The sequence below is a fragment of the Camelus ferus genome, chromosome 21 (genome assembly GCF_009834535.1).
Source record: "Camelus ferus isolate YT-003-E chromosome 21, BCGSAC_Cfer_1.0, whole genome shotgun sequence".
Classification (NCBI taxonomy): domain Eukaryota; kingdom Metazoa; phylum Chordata; class Mammalia; order Artiodactyla; family Camelidae; genus Camelus; species Camelus ferus.
In genome coordinates, this window is record NC_045716.1 from 5,004,737 (window position 1) to 5,025,245 (window position 20,509).

The 20,509-nt window shown below is 34.9% G+C and overlaps 1 protein-coding gene across 8 annotated transcripts in view; it reads left to right on the forward strand.

Moving 5' to 3' along the window:
- ABL2 (ABL proto-oncogene 2, non-receptor tyrosine kinase) overlaps nucleotides 1–20,509 on the forward strand; it is a 94,314-nt gene that overhangs the window by 45,487 nt on the left and 28,318 nt on the right. For 2 of the 8 annotated variants that reach the window (XM_032463650.1, XM_032463652.1), the window contains exon 1: nucleotides 16,633–17,221. The exons of 4 other annotated variants lie outside the window; for them this stretch is intronic. In XM_032463650.1, the coding sequence (XP_032319541.1) occupies nucleotides 17,026–17,221 (196 nt within the window). In that variant the 5' untranslated portion in view covers nucleotides 16,633–17,025. Of the gene's footprint in view, nucleotides 1–16,632; nucleotides 17,222–20,509 lie in introns of those variants that run through there. 2 more of the 8 variants (XM_006183021.3, XM_032463656.1) reach the window with 2 other exon arrangements.

A 20,509-nucleotide genomic window follows, 5' to 3' on the forward strand; every position in this document is an offset into this window, starting at 1 on the left:
TGTCATACAAATTAGAACCATACAGTATGTAACCTTTGAGACTGGCTTCTATTGGAAACTCAGCATAATGCCTTTGAGATTCATGCAGGTTGTTGTGTGTATCAATAGTTCATTCCTTTTTTATTGCTGTGTAGTTTTCTACTGTATGGACATAAGAAAGTTTATCCATTCATGTGTTGAAGGACACTTAGGTTTTTCTTGTTTGGAGCAATTATGAATAGACCTGCCATAAATGTTTCATAGGTTTTTGTGAATGTAAGTTTTCATTTCACTAGGGTAAATGCCCACAAGTATGAATGCTGGATTATATGGTTTGCTTGTTTTTTACTTTGTAAGAAACTGTCATACTGTTTTCCAGAGTGGTTGTATCACTTTGCATTCTCCCTTGCAATGTTTGAGAGTTCCAGTTGGTCAGCATCCTTAGTGCTTGATAATGTCGATGTGTTTCATATTCCCCATTCTAATAGGAATGTAGTGGTATGGTGGTTTTAATTTGCGTTTTCTTAGTGCCTGCTGATGTTCAGCATTAGTTCATGTGCCTATTCACCATTTACATAACCTCTTGGGTGAAGGGTCTGGGTCTGTTCAAGTCCTTTGCCTGTTTTTTTTAATGTCTTAGCATTTAACTCACTTTTCTTTGGCCTTTGCATATCCTCAGTGAGTAATATTTCTTGTTCACATCACTTTTCGTATGAAAACACAGTGTCACAGGACTTCAGAGACAGACCAACAGCCAGGTTTTAAATGTGGGTTACTTTATAAGTCATCTTGTGATCTTGGACAAATTATTTACCTGATGTGATTATTATGAAAAATTAGATAACTTAAATTGATGTGTATGAAGTGCTTGACTTATCAGTGTACCTAAACCTTTCTCCTCCCCCTCTGTTCATACTTCAGAGTACATTCCCTGGAATACTAGTCTTTTGATGCTCAGTGAGTAGAGCCTGGGAAAAGGAATCTGAGATACATTGCTACCTGCGGTAGCTGCCTTCTGAAAGGCTGCTGTAAACATGAGGGCATTAATGACTCTTAATAAGTTAGACATTTCTTTGTTGCAGGACTTGTTTTATTGAGTATTGTCTTAATCTTAAATAATTATGGAATACTTGGCCTGTGATAACTGCTTAATCTACTTTCATGGAACACACTTTGGGAAATACTAGTAAGTCAATATGTTACTCCAAATAGTGTGGCACATGATAAATACTCATTATTTAGTAAATATATAGATATGTGATTTCATTTAGTTTTAGGTCTTGAAACAAGCATTTAGAAATATATTAACTCTTATCTTGAGATGGGTTATGCAGCTTATATCCTTCTCGTTTTTTTTTTTAAAGTTATTTCTTTATGACTCATTTATTCTATTTTTAAGGAAGTTCTAGGAGGTGGTTTGAATGTTTGATTCCTATACCAGTACCACCAATATCGCTAAATTCTTAGGTCCCACCCCAGGCCAACTGAATCAGAAACTCAGAGTGAGGTCCCATAATCTGTGTTTTCCAACAGGTTCTTCAGGTGATTCTTAGTTGTGCTGAAGCTGGAGAACCTACTCTAGGGAACCACTCAATTTGGGATTTTGTTAAAGCAACAAAATCTGAGAAGATTCAAATCATCTCAGTCTGACTAGGATTAACCTTAATACCTTTTTGTACTATTGTTGATATTGAAAAACTTGATAAAACACATTAGAACACTAATATAATAGCTTGGTTCATTTTGTTGCATTAGTGATTTTCCAATTACAGGTTGTGAAATCAGTTCAGTGGGAATCCACTAGCAGCTGAGATGGTAGAGAGGAGAAGGAAAGGGAACGTAAGAATGCATCACAGGTGGTAAGAATATGTTTTGTGACTGTTTCATTTGTACGTATTTGTAAGGAAGGTCACACTATCACATATTTTCCTTCCTGTGGATTATGGGTTGGGGGCATATAAGGGGGAGTAAGTGTGTTGTAGAGAAAGGAGTACTGGATTCAAAGCCTGAAAACTTGGCTTTGAGTATCACTCAGATGGAACTTTTGTCCAAGCTCTGTGTATCATAGGATTGTTGTAAATATTAAATCAGTGGTTTTCAGCTGGGAGCAATTTGTCATCCAGGGGACATCTGACAACTTTTTGAGACATTTTTGGTTGTCACAGCTGAATGGGATGCTATTGGCATTTAGTGAGTAGAAGCTAGGGTTGCTGCTGAACATCCTACAATGCACAGGACAGCTTCCCAGAACAGAGAGTCAGCCCAAATGTCAGTAGTGTCATGGTTGAGAAGTCTTCAATTAAATGGTTTCGTTTAAAAAATTGTGAACTGTCATATAAGGTACACAATATTTTATTAAGGATATAATTTAAGTATTTTAAAAAGACTTATGTCTCAGTATTATCTTTCAAAGGTGAAGTTTTATCATAAAATATAGTATGTAGGGAAGATGAAGGAAATTGGAGCAAATCTTTATGATCTTGGATAAGTTATTTACCTGACAGGATTATTATGAGAATTAGATAATTAGATGTGCACTTATTAGATACATACTAATATGATAATTAGATATATATTGATATATGTTCCAAAAGCTTGATTTTCAATTTAAATAGTGTTTTGGTATGTAGGAATGGTGAAGAAAATAGAGAATTTGTATTCAAAACTTTGTATCAGTGCAAGCAGCTTCAGAGACACCTGTATTTTAAACACATTACACATTCAATCCAGTTTATTTGAAAGATTAATATAATTCTTTGTTAGTCTGTTAGTCAAGTGTACTAAAGTGTAGCTACCTATGGTTTTTAATCAGACTTCCAGGAAGGCTGCAAGGTAATGATACACATTTACAAGAACAACCAGACATGGCAAATTTTGAAGGGAAATAGGCATAGTTCCCACCTTATTTTCTAGCCTCTTTTTTAAAATACTTTTTTAAATTTATGCATTTATTTTACAATATAATATTTTTAAAATTGAAGTATAGTTGATGTACAATATTGTAGGTTACAGTTATACAATATAGTAATTCACAATTTTTAAAGGTTATACACCATTTGTAGTTATTATAAAATATTGGCTATATTCCCCATGTACATCCTTGTAGCTTACTTTATACCTGATAGTTTGTACCTCTTAATCCTCTGCCTCCATCTTGCCCCTCCCCCTTCCTCTCCCCACTGGTAACCACTAAGTTCCTTCTTTACATCTGTGAGTCTGTTTCTTTTCTGTTATATTCACTAGTTGTATTTTTTTAGATTCCACATGTAAGTGATATCTTATAGTATTTGTCTTTCTCTGTCTGACTTATTTCACTTAGCATAATACCTTCCAAGTCTATCCATGCTGTACACTAGAAACTAATACAGCATTTAAAATCAACCCTACTTCAATTAAAAAGCAAACAAACAACCAACCCATTTAAAATATGGGCAGAAAAACTGAACAGACATCTTTCCAAAAGAGGAAATGCAGATGGCCAACAAGAACATGAAAAGTTGCTCAACATCACCACTATCAGGGAAATGCAAACTAAAATCACAATGAGATATCATCTTACACCTGTCAGAATAGCCATCCTCAAAAAGAATGCAAATAACAAATGTTGACAAGGATGTGGAGAAAAGGGAACCCCTGTACACTCTTGGTGGGAATGCAAATTGGTACAGCCACTATGGAAAACAATATGAAGTTTTCTCAAAAACCCCAAAATAGAACTATCACATGGTCCAGCAACTCCACTCCTGGGCATATATCTGAGAAAAACAAAAACATTAACTCAAAAAGACACATACACCTTGCTATTAACAGCAATATTATTTACTGATTGCCAAGTTACGGAAGCATCGTAAGTGCACATCCGTAGATGAGTGAATAAAGAAGATGTAGTATATGTATGTAATAGAATACAACCCACCCATGAAAAAGGAGATTTGCCATTTGTGGCCCTTCATTCACTTTTTTTCTTCACTTCACAAAAACCAGAATTTTATAACTGGCATAAACATTTCCATTGTATCTAAAACAACTAAATACCTAGAATCTAGCCTCTTTCTTAAGCAGACTAATCTCTTAAATTCATAGAAAATCAAGAATTTGCCTGAACCAGAAATCCCATCATAAACAGCTGTTGCTGATAATTTATGAAATAATCTTTAAGTACATTTGAGCCTCTATCTTGTCTAGGACTACTTACCACTCCTTCACCAGCAAGATACAATAATCTTCATGTGCTCTATGACTGTTATATTATCTATTACCTTAGTTGTGAAAAGTGTTAGCATAGACCCTCTCTATGAATTGGAAAATTAATTAATCTTGGACATCAGGTTCTAAGGATTCCAGATAAAGGAGATTATCTGTCCTTATAGTATGCATTTTACTCACATTAAATTGAAACCAGCTTTCATCCAAGCATTCAATACAGTTTGATAGAAAAGGCAGAAACTTCACTGTTAAGGTCTAAAAATAGGACTTGGTGTATATGCCTTCTAATCAGCTTTTTCATCTTCATCAACCAAATAACTAACATTTTATATCACTCTTATTTTGTATCAGATACTGTTTTAACATCTTTCCATACAATAACAATTAATTCTTATGCCACTTCTATAAGAATAGGTACTATTATACTGTACATTTTTGAATGAGGAAACTGAGGCACAGAAATATTAACTTGGTGAAGGTCACATAGTAAGTGGTAGAACTAGGAATCAAACCCAGAGAACTGACTTCAGAGTCTGTGCTCTTGACTACTATGCTTTACTGCCTATTTATACTCATAACAGCCACCTTTCAGGGCAGTTTTAATTAAATCAAATTTCGTGTGCCTGTCACTTCTACATGTGTTAGGTACTCAAAAAATGAGACTTGATATTTTCATATATTCTTGTTAAGGACAACTAGAAAGAATTCTATAAGGTATGACTTTAAAACATCAATTTTAAAAAACTAGAAATTACATATCTAAATAGGAATGCTTTAAAATTTTTCCCCATAGTAAGAATAGCAGTTATATTGAGATGATCATATTCTTTTTCCCTTTATTCTGTTAACTTGGTGTATTGCATTGATTGATTTTTGTATGTTGAACCAACCTTGTATTCCTGGGATAAATTCCACTTGATATGGTGTATATGCCTTTTACTGCATTCCTGGATTTGATTTGCTAGTAATTTACTGAGGAATTTTGCATCTATATTTATAAGGGATATTGGTCTGTAGTTTTCTCTTCTTGTGATACCTTTTTCTGGCTTTATCTTTTCTTCTATACCCTCCTTCTATACCCTCCTCATAGAATAAGCCTTATTTTACTCACCCACTTCTAGCTTTAGGTCAGAGGTCAATTTTGCTGCACAAGTCAAAAAGCTGAACAGTCAGTTGACTTGGGGGAAGGAGGGTGTCTATAAAACATTCTGGTGTTGGTAGTTCAGGGCAAGTGATCCCTGGCATGGAAGGATATTTAATAAGGCATGTATATTTCTGTGACACTATTATGGTTCTGTTTTACCCTGCTATTAATACAATGGCTTTATTTATTCTCAGTTATTAATTGCCCACAATTTTAAGGCTTATAAGTGCCAGAGGCAGAATTTCAAATCTTAGTTAAAATCTTAGTCAAAATTAATATTAAAAATGTATATAGTCTGCATTATGTGGTCTGTTTACTTGAGAAATGGGGTAATAGTATTTTTTTTAATTTTAAAATTTTCTGTATTTTTTTAAGGGGTGGCGGGATTAAGTTTTTATGTATTTATTTATCTTAATGGAGGTACTGAGGATTGAACCTAGGACCTCGTGCATGCTACGCATGTGCTCTACCACTGAGCTATACCCTCCCCCAGTATATTTCTATCAGTGTTAAGATGAGAATTAGTGGTAATAGATATAAGTGCTTGGTTTATATAAGCACATACTCAGCAACTATTAGATGTTAACTGTCTCTCATTCTCTGTCTTCTCAATTGCTCCTAAGTGATGTGGTGCTCAAAAGTCCAGAATTTAAGGTTTGCTCCTATAGGGTTGGTATAACATTGCTTTTTCAACCTTGTATTCTTCCATCTCTCTTATTTCTTTTCCTCACAATCTGACTCAGCATTCAAAAAGAGTTTTGATGTCTGATTCACATTCTTCCTTAGTCTGTCCTATAAATGTTGTTAGTACAATATTCTGCCCTTTCACCATTAAGATAGTATGGGTGGAAATCTGGCAAAACTGAAAAGGAAAATTGAAATTAGTCATACTTTCGGGATGGTTTAAATGCACAAAGCCACTACTCTCTTGAGCTGGGCCCAGCGTCCTGATGAAGAAACTACTAGCTCTTGCTCTTAAGGATTCTGTATTTTTATCTTTTGGGTACCTCTGAAGTATTCTTTTTTCCCCTCCTACCTTTCCTCTTCTCCCTTCCCCTGTGACTCTCACCTGATATTTGAACTAGTGGTCTGGAAAGACATTAGTGGTGGTGGTGGTGGTGGTGGTGTTAAAGCAGACGTTTTTGCTGCCCTGTATGATTTTTACCCCACATCATAAATTAAACCAGTGACAATAGTGAACTTTAACTATGAGTCATAGTATCCAGTCAAGTAATACATAGTATTTACATAGTACTAGTTATTTAGAGTACTGTGTATTCACAGACAGATCTTCTAGTAAAAATAACTTTAATGGAGAGCTTTATTAACTAAGATATATCATTAAAATTTTTCAGTAATTTTGTAACTTCACTGGTGGTCTTATTTTAAGCTGGGGAGAAATATAGAGTTCAGCAATGAAATCATAGGGATTGAATCCTGAGTATGTTTTTATAGATTATTTAAACAAAAAATATATATTAATATCAGCCCTAGATGAAAAGAATTTTGTAATTTGAAGTATTTTTTTTCCTTCTTACCTCTAACACTCATGCTGTTAGGGAGGGTTCTGTTACTTTGGACAGCCAGTAGCTGCTGAAATAAGGGTAATGAATAAAGTCTTTGTTTGTTTTAGTTAAGGCCATTGGAAATATCTGAGTTCAGCCAGCAGGAAATAGCTTGCAGCCAGGACCCAAGTATAGGGAGTATAGTGTATACACATAGACATGCCTCTTCAGAGACATTGGAAAACTAGTGCTACCAGTCTGAAACAGGGAAAACCAGCTTTTTTGATTTTTAGCATCACATGAAAGGATTGTTATGTTACTGAGTTATCTACAGGGCAGTGACAGGTATCCTAAAGGGTAAGGTTAGAGGATCTTTAGAACTATAAGAAATATTTCCTAATGAATACCCATGTATACAGTATTTTATTTATGTGAGATGTTTATGAGATGAGCCATGCATTAAGGGAAGACTTGTTCAGCTCATTTGAGGACAAGTCAAAAGTAAAGACATAGTATATTCTGTTTTGGTCTAAATAAGATTCTTCAAAGAATTGGGAGATAATGGAATGGACCGGTTGGTGAGCACATGTGTATCATTCTAATCAGTTAGAATTAGTCTTAGGTTTGACTCTTAACTGTCATCCTATGTATGGACAGTTGAAGCAGTGGAATCACTTGGGGAGTCTGGCTGTTTTCAGATTCTTCTCCAAAAGATAAGAAGAAAACTTTTCCCAGTTGTTTTTGTACCACTCGCTATTGAATAAGAGAGACAGCCTCAAATAGTGAAAGGTGCATGGGAATTGGAGTTAAACAAGGCCTAAGTTTTGAATCCTGGCTTCACCAGTTAGCTCTGGAGCTTGAATAATCTACTTAGCAATTCTGAGCATTTATACATTGGTGATATTAATGACTGTCCTTCAAGGCTGTAGTTAATAACATTATAAATTATAATATATCAATTAAGGTTTGTGAAGTGCCTGGTATATAATATGTGCTCCATAAGTGGTAGCTATTATTATACTGTAGAGAGACCTAGAATTGCTTTTTTAAATTTGTAGTCATTTAGAGTCATGCATGAAAACCTCATGCTAGTGGAGTTTTGTGAACATTAATTAAGAAATACTTGAGTGCCTACTACCTGCAAGGTACAGTGATAAACACAGAGGAAAAGTAATGATCACATTGTTGAATGCAAACAGCTGTCTGTTTAAAGAGTATTATCTGCAAAAGGCTAGGTGACTCTTTCCCAAATGCGGATATCTTAATATTGTCTCACAACAACTATACCTTCAAAAAGAGAGCAAATAATAATGTAGGAAATAATAAGAGGGTACTATTAGGGAGTTGCTGTTAAAGAGGTTCTCTTGGAGACAACGTAAGAATTCCTAAGTCTCCTTGTATCACTCTTTTAAACAGGGTTTTCTTTCAAGGATGACATCTGTGCATGCACCTAACCTAAGCAAGGTAGGATACACTTTCTGTTGTTAGGAGGAGTTTTGGCCTCAAGCCAAATATAAGAAATATAATTAGCTAGGACCAGATTATAGATCTTACCTCTTTAGTTGCATGAAAAAAACCATGCCTTTCAATAAGAAACAAGGGGAAAACACAGTAGGTAGAGAAAGTACAGACCAATCAGCATCTCTGAATATAATGAATTACAACAAGTCCTCCATTTCCTTGAGGGTGGAGTTTGAAAGTCAAGATTCTGATTCTGTTTTGTGAGGAGAATGAAGATCTGGTAAAGGAGAGAGGAGACTTCAACTTTTCTCCCATAGAGATCAGTGCATAATTAAGTGTGACGTATAAAAATAAACAAAAATTATACGCTCGTTAGGATAAGTTTCTGAAATATCCAGACTTTGGTAACTTTGCTGTTTAATTTTGGGAACACGTGAGGACTATTTATACTTTTGGGCAGTTGGTATTTTGGCGAATAAATGGCCAAAATACTTCAGGAATGGATCACAACATGTGTTTCATTTTAAATTTTGTTCATCCTTGAAAATTAGAATTGTTTATGCTTTATAAATATATAAAAACAACTTACCTTTGATAGAGTTGCTTTGAATTTCTTAAATATCACTTTTATAGATCTTGGGTCTTAGGAATCTGAATATGTAAAATAAAAATGTAAATGAAATAAATTTGCATATGTCCCAAACAAATCTATGGACTAAATTCCTCCTATTGCTGGATTTCAAATCTTAAGTTACAGGAATTGGTAGGTTATATTTTCATTTTAACCTCAAAGCTAAAAATTGATGTACAAGTATGTGTTAAAGAACATCTTTAAGGACACAATAAGGAAGAGACTAGATAAAAATGTATGAAAAATATTGTCTGTAGTTATATCTGGGTGGTGGGATCATGATTGCCTTTTTTTTTAAGTGGCAGTTTCTTTTAATTTATTTACTTAATTTGGAGGGGGGAGGTAATTAGGTTTGTTTGTTTGTTTGTTTATTTTTAATGGTGGTGATGGGAATTGAACCCAGGACCTCATGCATCCTAAACACACACTCTGCCACTGTTCTATACCTTCTTTCCCAAGATTGCTTTTAAATGATGTCTTCATTTAATGATTCATATAATGATTGTCTTCATTAATGTGTGTTTTAGAGTCTAGAAAATGGGAAATACTGCTTCAATAATTAAGAAAAAATGTGTCCACAGATATTAAGTACATACTTTAGGAAAATGGATATGAGTAAGACATATAGTCCCTGACTTTGAGTGGAGTGGGACTGGAATCAGACATAAAAATAGTAGTTCTTTGTATTTTTCTGTATGGTACAGTATTTCTACCCTCCCATCAATCTATGTGATTGTGATGCAAGTGTAGAGTTATAAATTTATTTTAGGTATGGGAGAAAATACTTATGAGAACATTGAACAGAAGAGATGAAATATGAATTGTGTTAAATGATGAGTTCACTAGGTAACTGAAAGGGAAGAGGATTTTAGGAAGAGAGAATTAGCATGTACACAGACTGAACAAGTTGGCATGTTCAGTGAACTATTGGTAGAGCTGTAGATTTGGGTGAAGCATAAGATTTGAGAGAGAATGGTAAGAGGTGAGGCTGGAGAAGTAAGCAAGTGCCAGATCGTGGTGGATCTTTCTTATACCATGCTAAGGAATTTGGAATTTAACTTTGTGCAGTAGAGAGCCAATTAGAGGTTTTAAGTAGGAACATAACTTGAGGTTTGCCCTTTAAAAATTGGTTTGGAGCCTTTGTGGATATTAGATTGGAGCCGAATGAGACTGAAGGCAGGAAGATGAGGTAGATGGATGTTGTGGTAGCTCAGGCAAGGAAATGAAGAAGGCCATGAAGTAGGACAGTTGTAGTGGTTGGAGAGGAAGAGATGGATTTGAGAGATATTTAGATGCCAAAATCTGTAGGATATAGTGATAGAAGAAATTAGGGAATAAAGAAGAGTCGAGAATGATGGTGAGGTTTCTGGGTTGGATGCCTAGGTGAATGGCTGTGCCATTAACAACAACAAAACACACACACACACACACACACCCTAAACCAACAAAACACACACACACACACACACACACACACACACACACACACCCTAAAACAAAGAAAGAAATGAAATCAGAAGTAGGAACAAAATGGGGTTTTGGCTCTTTTAGAATATCTAAGTGTACTTATCCATAGACTGTAAGAGTCAGGTGATCTGTTGCTCAGGACAGTGATCTGAGTTGTTGGGATTTGGGAGCTGTGGTAGGCTGAAAAGTGCCCCTCAAAAGATATCCATGACCTAATACGTGGAATCCATGAACATTACCTCATATGGCAATAAAAGGAGGGAGTGTGTTTATAGATATGATTAGGAGATCATCTGGGTTATCCAGATGAGCCCTAAATGCAATCACATTTATCCTTACGAGAGGAAGACAGTGGGAGATTTTTGCATACGCAAAGAAGATGATAGGAAGATAGAGCAGAGAGAGACATGAAGACGTTGACTTTGAATATTAGAGTGATGTGACCACAAACCAAGGAATGCTGGTTCCCATTGTAAACTGGAACAGAAGTCTGATTTTGCTTTTTTTTTTTTTTACCTTTTATGCCTAAAAATAGTTTTATTCAGTTATGTATAGCCTATAAAACTTATATTTTAAAAGATGTACAATTCGGTGGTTTTTTAAAAAATGTACGTAGTTGTGTAACCCTCACCATAGTCCAGTTTTAGAACATTTCCATAACCCAAAAAGTCCCTTGTGCTAGTTGGTAGTCAGTCAGCTTTCCTACACCAGGCCCATGTAACCACTTACCCGCTTTCTGTCTCTATGTATGTTCTTTTTGGAACATTTCATGTGAAGGGAATCATGCAACATGTAGACTTTAAATAGCATAATGTTTTTAGTGCTTTATGGAGATACAAATTCACATATCATAAAATTCACCCATTTAAAGTGTATAATTCAGTGATTTTAGTATATTCACAGTGTTCTTCAACCATGAGTACAGTCTATTCTTAGAACATTTTTTTTAGCCCCTAAATAAACACTATAGCCATGAGCAGTCATTCCATATTCCTTCCCATGCCCCCAGCTTTAGACTGCCACTAATCTTCTTTCTGTCTCTGTAGATTACCAATTCTAGACCTGAGTAGAATCACGCAGTATGTGTTCACTTTGACCAGCTTCTTTCACTTGCCATGCTTTCGAGGTTTATCTGTGTTACAGCATGTATCAGCACTTCATTCCTTTTTATTGCTGAATAATTGTATTTATCCATTCATTAATTGATGGACATTTTAGTTGTTCCCACTTTTGGCTATTACGAATAATGCTATAAACGTTCGTGTACAAGTTTTTGTGTGGGTGTATTTTTTCATCTTTTTATTTTTAAACTATTTATATGATTATATTTGAAGTGAGTTTCTGTTAGATATAGTTGGATCATATTATTTATCTGTTCTGACAATCTGCACATAATTGTGTTTAGACTATTGTCATTTAATGTAATTGTTAAAGTTTGGATTTGGGTCTACTGTTTTATTTTTTTTCTGTTTGTTCCTGTTTCCCTTTTCCTGCCTTCTCACAGATTGTTAACATTTTTTTAGTATTCCATTTTAATTTATCTGTTGTGTTTTTTGCTATATTTCTTTGTATGGGTTCTCTAGTGATTGCTCAAGGGAGTTCATTATACTTACTGAACTTTTCATACCTTACTTAAGAGTCACTATTTTACCACCTCAAGTGAAATATGGAAATCTTACCATCATGTTGTTTTCTTCCCTCTCTTTATGTTATAGTTGTTATATGGTATATTTACTTATATTGAAGAGTCCTTACAGGTGGTGTTACACTTTTTGCTTCCAACCATTAAACATATTTTAAGGAACTCAAGAAGAGTAGTCTATTCTATTTTCAGTTTAGCTTCTCTTTCTTTATTCCTAATGAATCAAGTTTCCTAATGAATAAAGTTTCCTTCTGGTATTTCCATTCTGTCTGAAGAACTTCCTTTAATAGTTCTTTTAGAGCAGGTCTGCTGGCAACGAGTTCTTCTTCCCTTCAACTAAGAGTGTCTTTATTTCACCTTCATTTCTGAAGGATATTTTCTGTGGAGATGGGATTTGGGATGACTGACTGTTTTTTCTCTCAGCGCTTAAGATAATGTTTTTTCATTTCTTTCTGGACTCCACAAAGTTTCAGATGAAAAATCTGCAGTATTCCAGTCATTGTTCCCCTGTAAGTGTGATCCTGCAGAGTCTCCTTTCCCTAAAGTGAGCTCATCCAAATCCATGGTTTTGAATATGCTGATGTCTGTAGCCCAGGATCCTCTCTGAGCTCCAGGTTTATATATCAAGCTGTTTAACTGTATCTTTCAAATTTATTTCTCAGTGGTGGAACTTTTGATTTATACTACTATAGCTTTTGAGTGAATTACATGGCCATCTACCCATTTATTTAAGGCTGGAAACTGGCAGCCATTCTTTATTTTTTCCCTCTCTTATATCCAAGTAATCTGCAAGCCCTATCAATTCCACTTTTCTTTGCCTTCACTGACACTGTTCTATTTCACAGCAACATCCCATTCCTGAACTGCTGCATATTCTCTTGTTTCTAATTTTGTTCCCCCATCTAATCCTTTTTTTTTTTTTTTTAACCTGGTAGCCAGAGTGGTGTTTTACAAAGTGGAAGTCATAACATATCACCTCCCTACTTAGCACTACTCAGTGAATTTCCATTGTACTTGGAATAGAATTTTCAGTCTTTAAGTGCTTGGTCTGGCTGGCCCCTGTCTACCTTACTGTTTTTTCATGCTCCTCTTCTGACTTCCTCAATTACAGCCACAATCTTCATTTCCTCTATGTACCAGGTTCCTTACTAGCTTGGGGTTTTTGTGCTTGCTACATTCTCTCTACTTAGATCCTTCTTTTGCTTTTGGCCTTGTCACCTTTTCTGAAGTTCTCTGTGTCTCTTATGGACTTTGTTTATTTCTTGCCTAGCACCTAGTATATCCTGCCTAGCAAAATGCTTTGCACATAGTAGCCCCTCAGTAAATACTGGCTGAGTGAATGAAACATGATGCAGATTAAAGGGGCAAGATGCAAAACTATCAATATTATTTTAATAATTTAATAAGTGGGGATGTATAAGTGGATAGTGTGTTGTCTATTTGTGTATAGTTCCCAAATTTTATATAATGAACATACACCACTTTCATAAACTGAAAACAATTTAAAAAATGAAAGCATGTCACACGAATAATTTTGTTGAGTTTAATCTTCCTAAGCTTTCATTTATCATTTTTTAGTGATTAGTTTTTCATGTGTACTTTTTCGTATGATTCATTCTCTAAAATGTTAAAGGTATTAGAGGGTTTAGGTAATTAAAAGCAGCATAGAATCACAAAAGTATCTTTTTATCTTCCACTTTTGTAGTATCTTTCTTAATTTTTGTAGCTTTCTAACTTGTTAAATTTCATTTCCCACAGAGCTCTTTCGTACATTATTTCTACGCTGTTTATGACTGATTTTTTCCGAACCTTGCCTAGTTTCTACTGTGGGAGTTGTGCAGGTTTTTTTCCTTCTACTTTCTCCTTGGAGCTGTGTGACTGCAGTCAAGCAGTATTTAGTGTAATGGTGCTCCTGGATATCCTATCGTTATTGTAACTATTCTTACCCATGAATTATAAATGAAAATATAGTTATTATCTGAACTTGGTTTTGTAGAGAAATATTGAATCATTGAAGATTATTTTAGGGGTGACTTATTCAGTTCTATATAGTATTATTCAGAGGGAGGTCAGCATGTTTAAGCAAAAAGTGTATGTTGATTTCTGGTTGTGTGTGTAACTTTATAGCCTAAATGGAGATGTCTGGATGCCTAAATAGGAGTTGAACACAGAAATAGCACTGATTAGTTCTCCAAATTTATGAATGTACCATTTAAATTTAATTGGCTTTTTTTCACAGCCATGATCCAGAATATAAAATCTTACTATTTATTCTAAATTGTCCTCATTTAAGTGTAGTAATTGACAGGAAATGTTATGCAGCTGTACATAGGAAGAGACCTATTTCTGTGTTGTGCTGCTGTGGAGTGATCTTACATATAAGTGAGAAGAGCAAGAAGAGTGTGAAATATCCTACTGTTTAAGAAGGGAGTGTGGAATACTACTCAGCCATAAAAAATAATAAAATAATGCCATTTGCAACAACATGGATGGACCTGGAGAATGTCATTCTAAGTGCAGTAAGCCAGAAACAGAAAGAAAAATACCCTATGGAGACTCATATGTGGAATCTAAAAAAAAAAAAAAAAAAAAAAAGACAAATGAACTTATTTATAAAACAGAAACAGACTCACAGACATAGAAAACAAACTTATGGTTACCAGGGGGAAAGGATGTGGGAAGGGATAAATTGGGAGTTTGAGATTGGCTGCTTTTTTCATGGAACACTTATTTTTACTTGAAAGACTGAATGACAAACTATTCAAAATTGGGATTTGGCAGACATTTTCTTGAAAAAGGATTGAATTTGCTACTTCAAGGAAAACAGATAGTAATTGTTGGAAATGGTAGAATTTGAGCTTTTAAGCAAAAATTAGAATTTAATAAAATTAGTAGCCTCCATTGTGACCATCACAGCTTCCTAGTACTAAAACTTTTCTAATGAGATAGATGGTGATCGTAATGAATATGATGTATCAGTATTGTGTAATGAAATGCGTATCAACATCTTAGTGAACCAGTATTTTAGGTGCTCAATTCATGATGTTAAAAAAAATTCAAAGGACAAAATAGACCCATTCCAAGTACAGGATAAACCAACAGATTTTTAATTTGACAGATTATAGAAATTTTGTTTATGGGTTTCAGATTTCATGTTACAAGTAACCTTTAAAAGACTCTTACTTGTCAAGTTTTGGTATGGTGTCAAAGAAGAGTATCCGTAACTAATCTGAAAGAATAACAAAATATCCCTTCCTCTTGTACTTTCGTATCTATGTACTATGACAGTGTTACTCCTGCCTCTTAATTCTCTTCAAGAGTAGTTATTTTTTAATAAAATGTTAACGTAGTGGGTTTATTGTTATTTTTAATTTGTTACAATTTCTTAGTTTTAATTTCAAATATGGTAAATAATGATAGATATAACCCACATGACAGGTTTGGAGATGTTTAATACTTTTAAATTTTTAATTAAACTTTTTTATTGTAAAGTATACTTAATATAAAACTTTTAAACTATCTTTAGGTGTACATTTAGTAGCCTCAAGTATATTCACAGCGTTGTGTAACCATTCATTTGCAGAACTAGATTTTGAGAACTGGGGCAACTTCTGGATATTTCATATAAATGGAATCAGAAAATATTTATTTTTCTGTGTCTGGCTTATTTCATTCAGCATGTTTTCAAAGCCCATCTATGTTGCAGCATATATCAAAATTTCATTCTTTTTGTGATTGAATAATATTCCATTATATGTCTGTACCACATGTTTATTTGTTCATCCCCTTTGTTCTCTTGATTACAAGTGTATTTGAAAGTAACTATAAATTACTGGTAATTAGCAGATTTATTGATTAAATAGTAAATCATATGGTATAGAATATAGACATGTATAGAACATGGGCTATGGAGTTCCTTTCCCTTACATTTTTTTAATTTAGGGAAGGAGAAATTCAACCCAGCATTTGGAATTCTGAGTTACTAATTGAGGTAACCTGGTAGTCATTTAACTTAACTCTTGCTTTCCCTATGTTGTTAACAGTACTGGCTTCATAAAAGGTTAATTTCTTTGAAAGCATAAGCTTTATTTTTTTTTAAAGACTATTAATAATTACCTATATCAAAGTTGTTCACTCCTTAAGGTTACTTTATAATTTTATTTAATCTTCATATTGAACGCTATTTCAGTCCTGCTGTCTATAATTTTACTGTTACCTTTATTGACCTGGAACCCATCACACGGGCTGGTACATAGTAGGTACTTAATAAATTATTTATTGACTCAATGAATGTTCTTAGCTGTACAGTAACAAACATTCTGGTATTTGTAAATTGTGCCCCTAAGGGCATCGATCATTTGTAGATTTTACTAGTTTAATTCTTAAAAGGTACTCTCATTTTCAGGTTCTTAAATTTTATTTAATTTTGTTCCTATATATTAATAAGGATTAGGCTTTTGCTTTTAAAAGTTTTAACATTCAAGTTTTCATGCCATGTTTTTAACCGTTATTAAGTTAGAGAGCCAAAATGTTACTGAAGGCTGTCACTTCCTGGCTTCTGTGTTTAGAAATCAGATTGTAACTGTTTCCTTGACTTCGGATTTGTGGTTGCTTGAACAAATTTAAGTGATGCAGAAGATGAGTCTCCTTAGGCGTTTCCTCTCTCTTAAAAGTATATTTGGTGTTTTGTTGTTTTCTCCAAGGAAACTTTTCGCTACAGTCTCAATTCATCATTGCTTAGGAATGAAATCCAGTCTGTGTACTAATCCCTGCGTATCTTACTTGTTACTTGTGTGTTTTGGTTTTTACTTTGCTTATTTATTTTTCCAAAATACTCCGGATGTTTTGAAGTTCTCCATTCTGACTCAATATTTTGCCGATTGCTAGACATTTTCCTTTAGGTAACTCTCCACCCACTTTGGGACTTGTGAATGCCTGCCCTTCCATTGGTTCATTCTAGCCACTGAGAACATGAGTAAGTGTCACATGCATGTGGTATTGCTTGTTAGAGAGTGGAATTCCAGGACTTCCTCTTCACATCGAACAGTTGAACTTTTGTGCTTCTGGGCAGAGAATGGTCCTTGGGACAGTTCTGCTTCCGCCTAGTAGTTATGGCAGAGATCAGGACACGTTCCTTTGCTGCCTGTGCAGTGAGGCCTCAGAAACTGTTGGACCCAACTTGACAGGTATGGTGTATGGTTCAGAGGTGGTAGTCTGGGGGAGGGAAGATAATCACAGCCAATCAAGCATGAATGGAGATTTCAAAAAATTAATCTTATCTGTTATCTTTATGCTTGGCCAGTGAAGTTTCATGTATTTTTCTCCTGATGTTTCATAGCAGGGCCTCAGTAAGTAAGGACTCATAGTGGGACTCAGTAAGTGAGTGAAAGAATGAGTGAATGATATGTAATATTTTGTGGTATTAAGATACATGTGGCCGTCATATGAAGAACTTAAGCTGTATTGAGAACAATTGAATGATCTATCCAACCACCTTAATTAGTTTTTAAAAGAGGTATTAGCTTCTTACAGAATATGCAGACAAAGTAGAATTCTGGCAAGATAAGTGTTTGTAGAATACTAGAAAGTGACTAAACTGAAAATTTTGTATATTAATCTCTCCAATTACTACCTGACAAATTTCTGCTTAAACGGATAAAAGTCATTGAATAATTGGTGAAAAGTGATTTTAAAAATTTTTTCTTTTTTTTTTTGGTGGAGGGGGGAGAAGGTAGTTTTATTTATTTAGTTAGTTTAGTTTAGTTTAATGGGGGTACTGGGGGTTGAATCCAGGACCTCATGCATGCTAAGCATGCAGCTCTACCACTGAGCTATGCCCTCTCCTCTGAAAAGTATTTTTAATAAAATTAAACATTAAATTTAGAAATTATCTTTGAATTGGAGTTTGAGTTTTATTCTGGGGTTTAACTTGTTTAATCCTGGTAATTTGTACAAGCTGCTTTTTCTATGTTTTCCTTATTTTTATTGTATCCTCCAAGTGTAATCAGAAAAAAGTAATAAAATTTCCTTAGTGCTTAGAATGTACTCCTGCTACCTGGGTCCTATATTCCATGAGTGAAAATTAGAGTCTTCTGTTGTCTCATCTTAAGTCTGTGATCTACCTCTATAACAGGAATTAATGAAAGATACCTCAAGTACCTTACGTAGTAGTCACTTCACGTTGTTCAAAAATAAAACGTTCCCAGCCTACACACTTGCATTTGCGCGGGTGCGGTACATCTGAATCATCCAGATTTGTCTGACTTAAGCCAGTGAGGAAAGTGGCAATAGTCAGGACCCACTGGATAACACTGTGGCGTTTACTTGCTCTTCCTTCTCCCCCACCCCCTTTTGTCTTTATTCCTTAGCTTGTTCTCCCCCATTTAGTTCTTTAACTCTGTGATTTATTACTTATTCATTCTTGGCCTCAGGAAGATGTTAGGATGCTTTTGTCTTTGAAAAATTTCCCCTTTTGTTTGGTGCTAGTGGGTAGGATGGTGTGTAAGTGGATATCCTGTGTAGGCAGACTGTACAGGAAACTGACCCTTAGTTCTGTGAGAACAAAAGTGTGAGTGGGAAGAAAGAAGAAAGGAAGGAAATAAGATCTTTTGACTTGACCAGAAAGACTCTAAAACCAGAGATGAGAAGAAGGGGATTGGAGAATAAAAAGAATTGTTTTCTAAGTTTTGGTTCTTTTAGTACTTTAGCCTCAAAATGACTTTTTCGCTATATTTATCATCTTATGTATTTGAGAAATGGAGAGTTTTGTGTGGCCTAAATATATATTTTTTAATTTTCACAAAATTGTGCCATAGGTCTTGTTGTCTTTTCTCTTTTTGTCAAATAACATGGTTTTTAAGAAGCTGACTTGCCTTTGAAAAATCCTCCTTTGAGCTTGATGGAGTTCCTCTCTAGGCTTGTTGCATCTCATGTCATAGGCATGTTCTTGCACTTTGACAGTCTGTCACTCTGCTGTCATCAGTGCACAATTACTGCTCATCCAGTTTAAAGGCTTTCTTTTCTCTGAAACCTTTTCTGACTCTGGAGTTTTGTTTTTTATTCTGTTCTCTCATAGCACCCTCTGTAAGTATAGCAGTAAGTGTGATTCATTTATTCAACAAATCATTTTTGAGAGCCTCTTATAAACATTCACTTTTTTGGGTGCTTGGAATTTATCAGTGAACAAAACAGACAAAAATACCTGTCCTCATAAAACTAATATTCCAGTAGGGTGAGATAATAGTTTACATGAATATAATGATAAATAAATAGATTACATATTTTGTGATAATAAGAGCGATGGAGAGAAATAAATTAGGAAAGGAGACATGGGGGATGTGCAAGGGTCAGGAATAGATGCATTTTAAAATAGAATAGTCAGAGAATGCCGTACCAAGAGGGTAACATTTGCTTGAAGTGTCATGTGGATATCTTGGGGAAGAATGTCTTAGGCAGAGGGAAAAGCCAGTACAAAGGTCCTGAGGTAGGAGTTCAGGTAACAGCAGGGAGGCTCTTGGTCAGAATGAGGTAAAGTAGGGAAGGGGTAGTAGGAAAATGTTTTGGGCAAGACATGTTGCAGAGGGCCTGCAGGTCCTGGTAAGGGCTTTTACTCTTAGATAGGGAGCCATCAAAGAGTTTTGAGCAGAGCAATTAAGTGATCTGACTTAACGCTTTAAAAGCTGGCTAGTGTGTATAAAGCTGGCTAGTGTGTTGAAAGTAGACAGAAGAGAGCAAGGATTGAGGCATGGAGATCAGTTAGGAGTCTAGTGAAATAACCTAGGTGAGACCTGATGGTGGTGGTGACAGTGTAGTAGTCGTGGAGGGGGTGAGAAATGGACAGATTCCAGTTACAGTTTTGGAGGCAGTGCCAGTAGGATTTCCTGATGGATTGGACGTTGTATTTGAGAGCAAAAAAGGAGTCATGAAAGATTCCAAGGTCTTTTGTTTTTCTCCCCCTACCTTTATTGATAGTCGGCATGTAACGTGTAAATTTAAGGTGTAATACACAAGTATTGATTTGGTACGTGTATTGCAAGATGATTGCCGCCATAGCATTAGCTAATACGTATGTCAGGTCACATAGTTACCATTGTTTTTTTGTGGTGAGAATATCTAAGAGCTATTCTCATAGCAACTTTCAAGTATATAATGCAGTATTATTAATTTTAACCACTGTTATACACTAGATCTCTAGAATTTATTTGTCCTATAGTTTGTACCAAACTTCCAAGGTTTTTGGCCTGAGCAGCTGAAAAAGATGAAATTGCCATTATCTGAGGTGTAGAATTCTGTGAGAGAAGCAGATTTGGTGGAAAAAATGGAGACTAGTTTTTTTTTATAGCAAGTGCAAGTAATGTTATTGGTGATTTATAATCTTCGTATTCTGAAGCCCAGCATGGTGACTTGTTTGTAGTAAATGTTCACTAAAATTATTAGTTTTGTAAATCTTAAAATTTTAATATATTGGGTTTTAC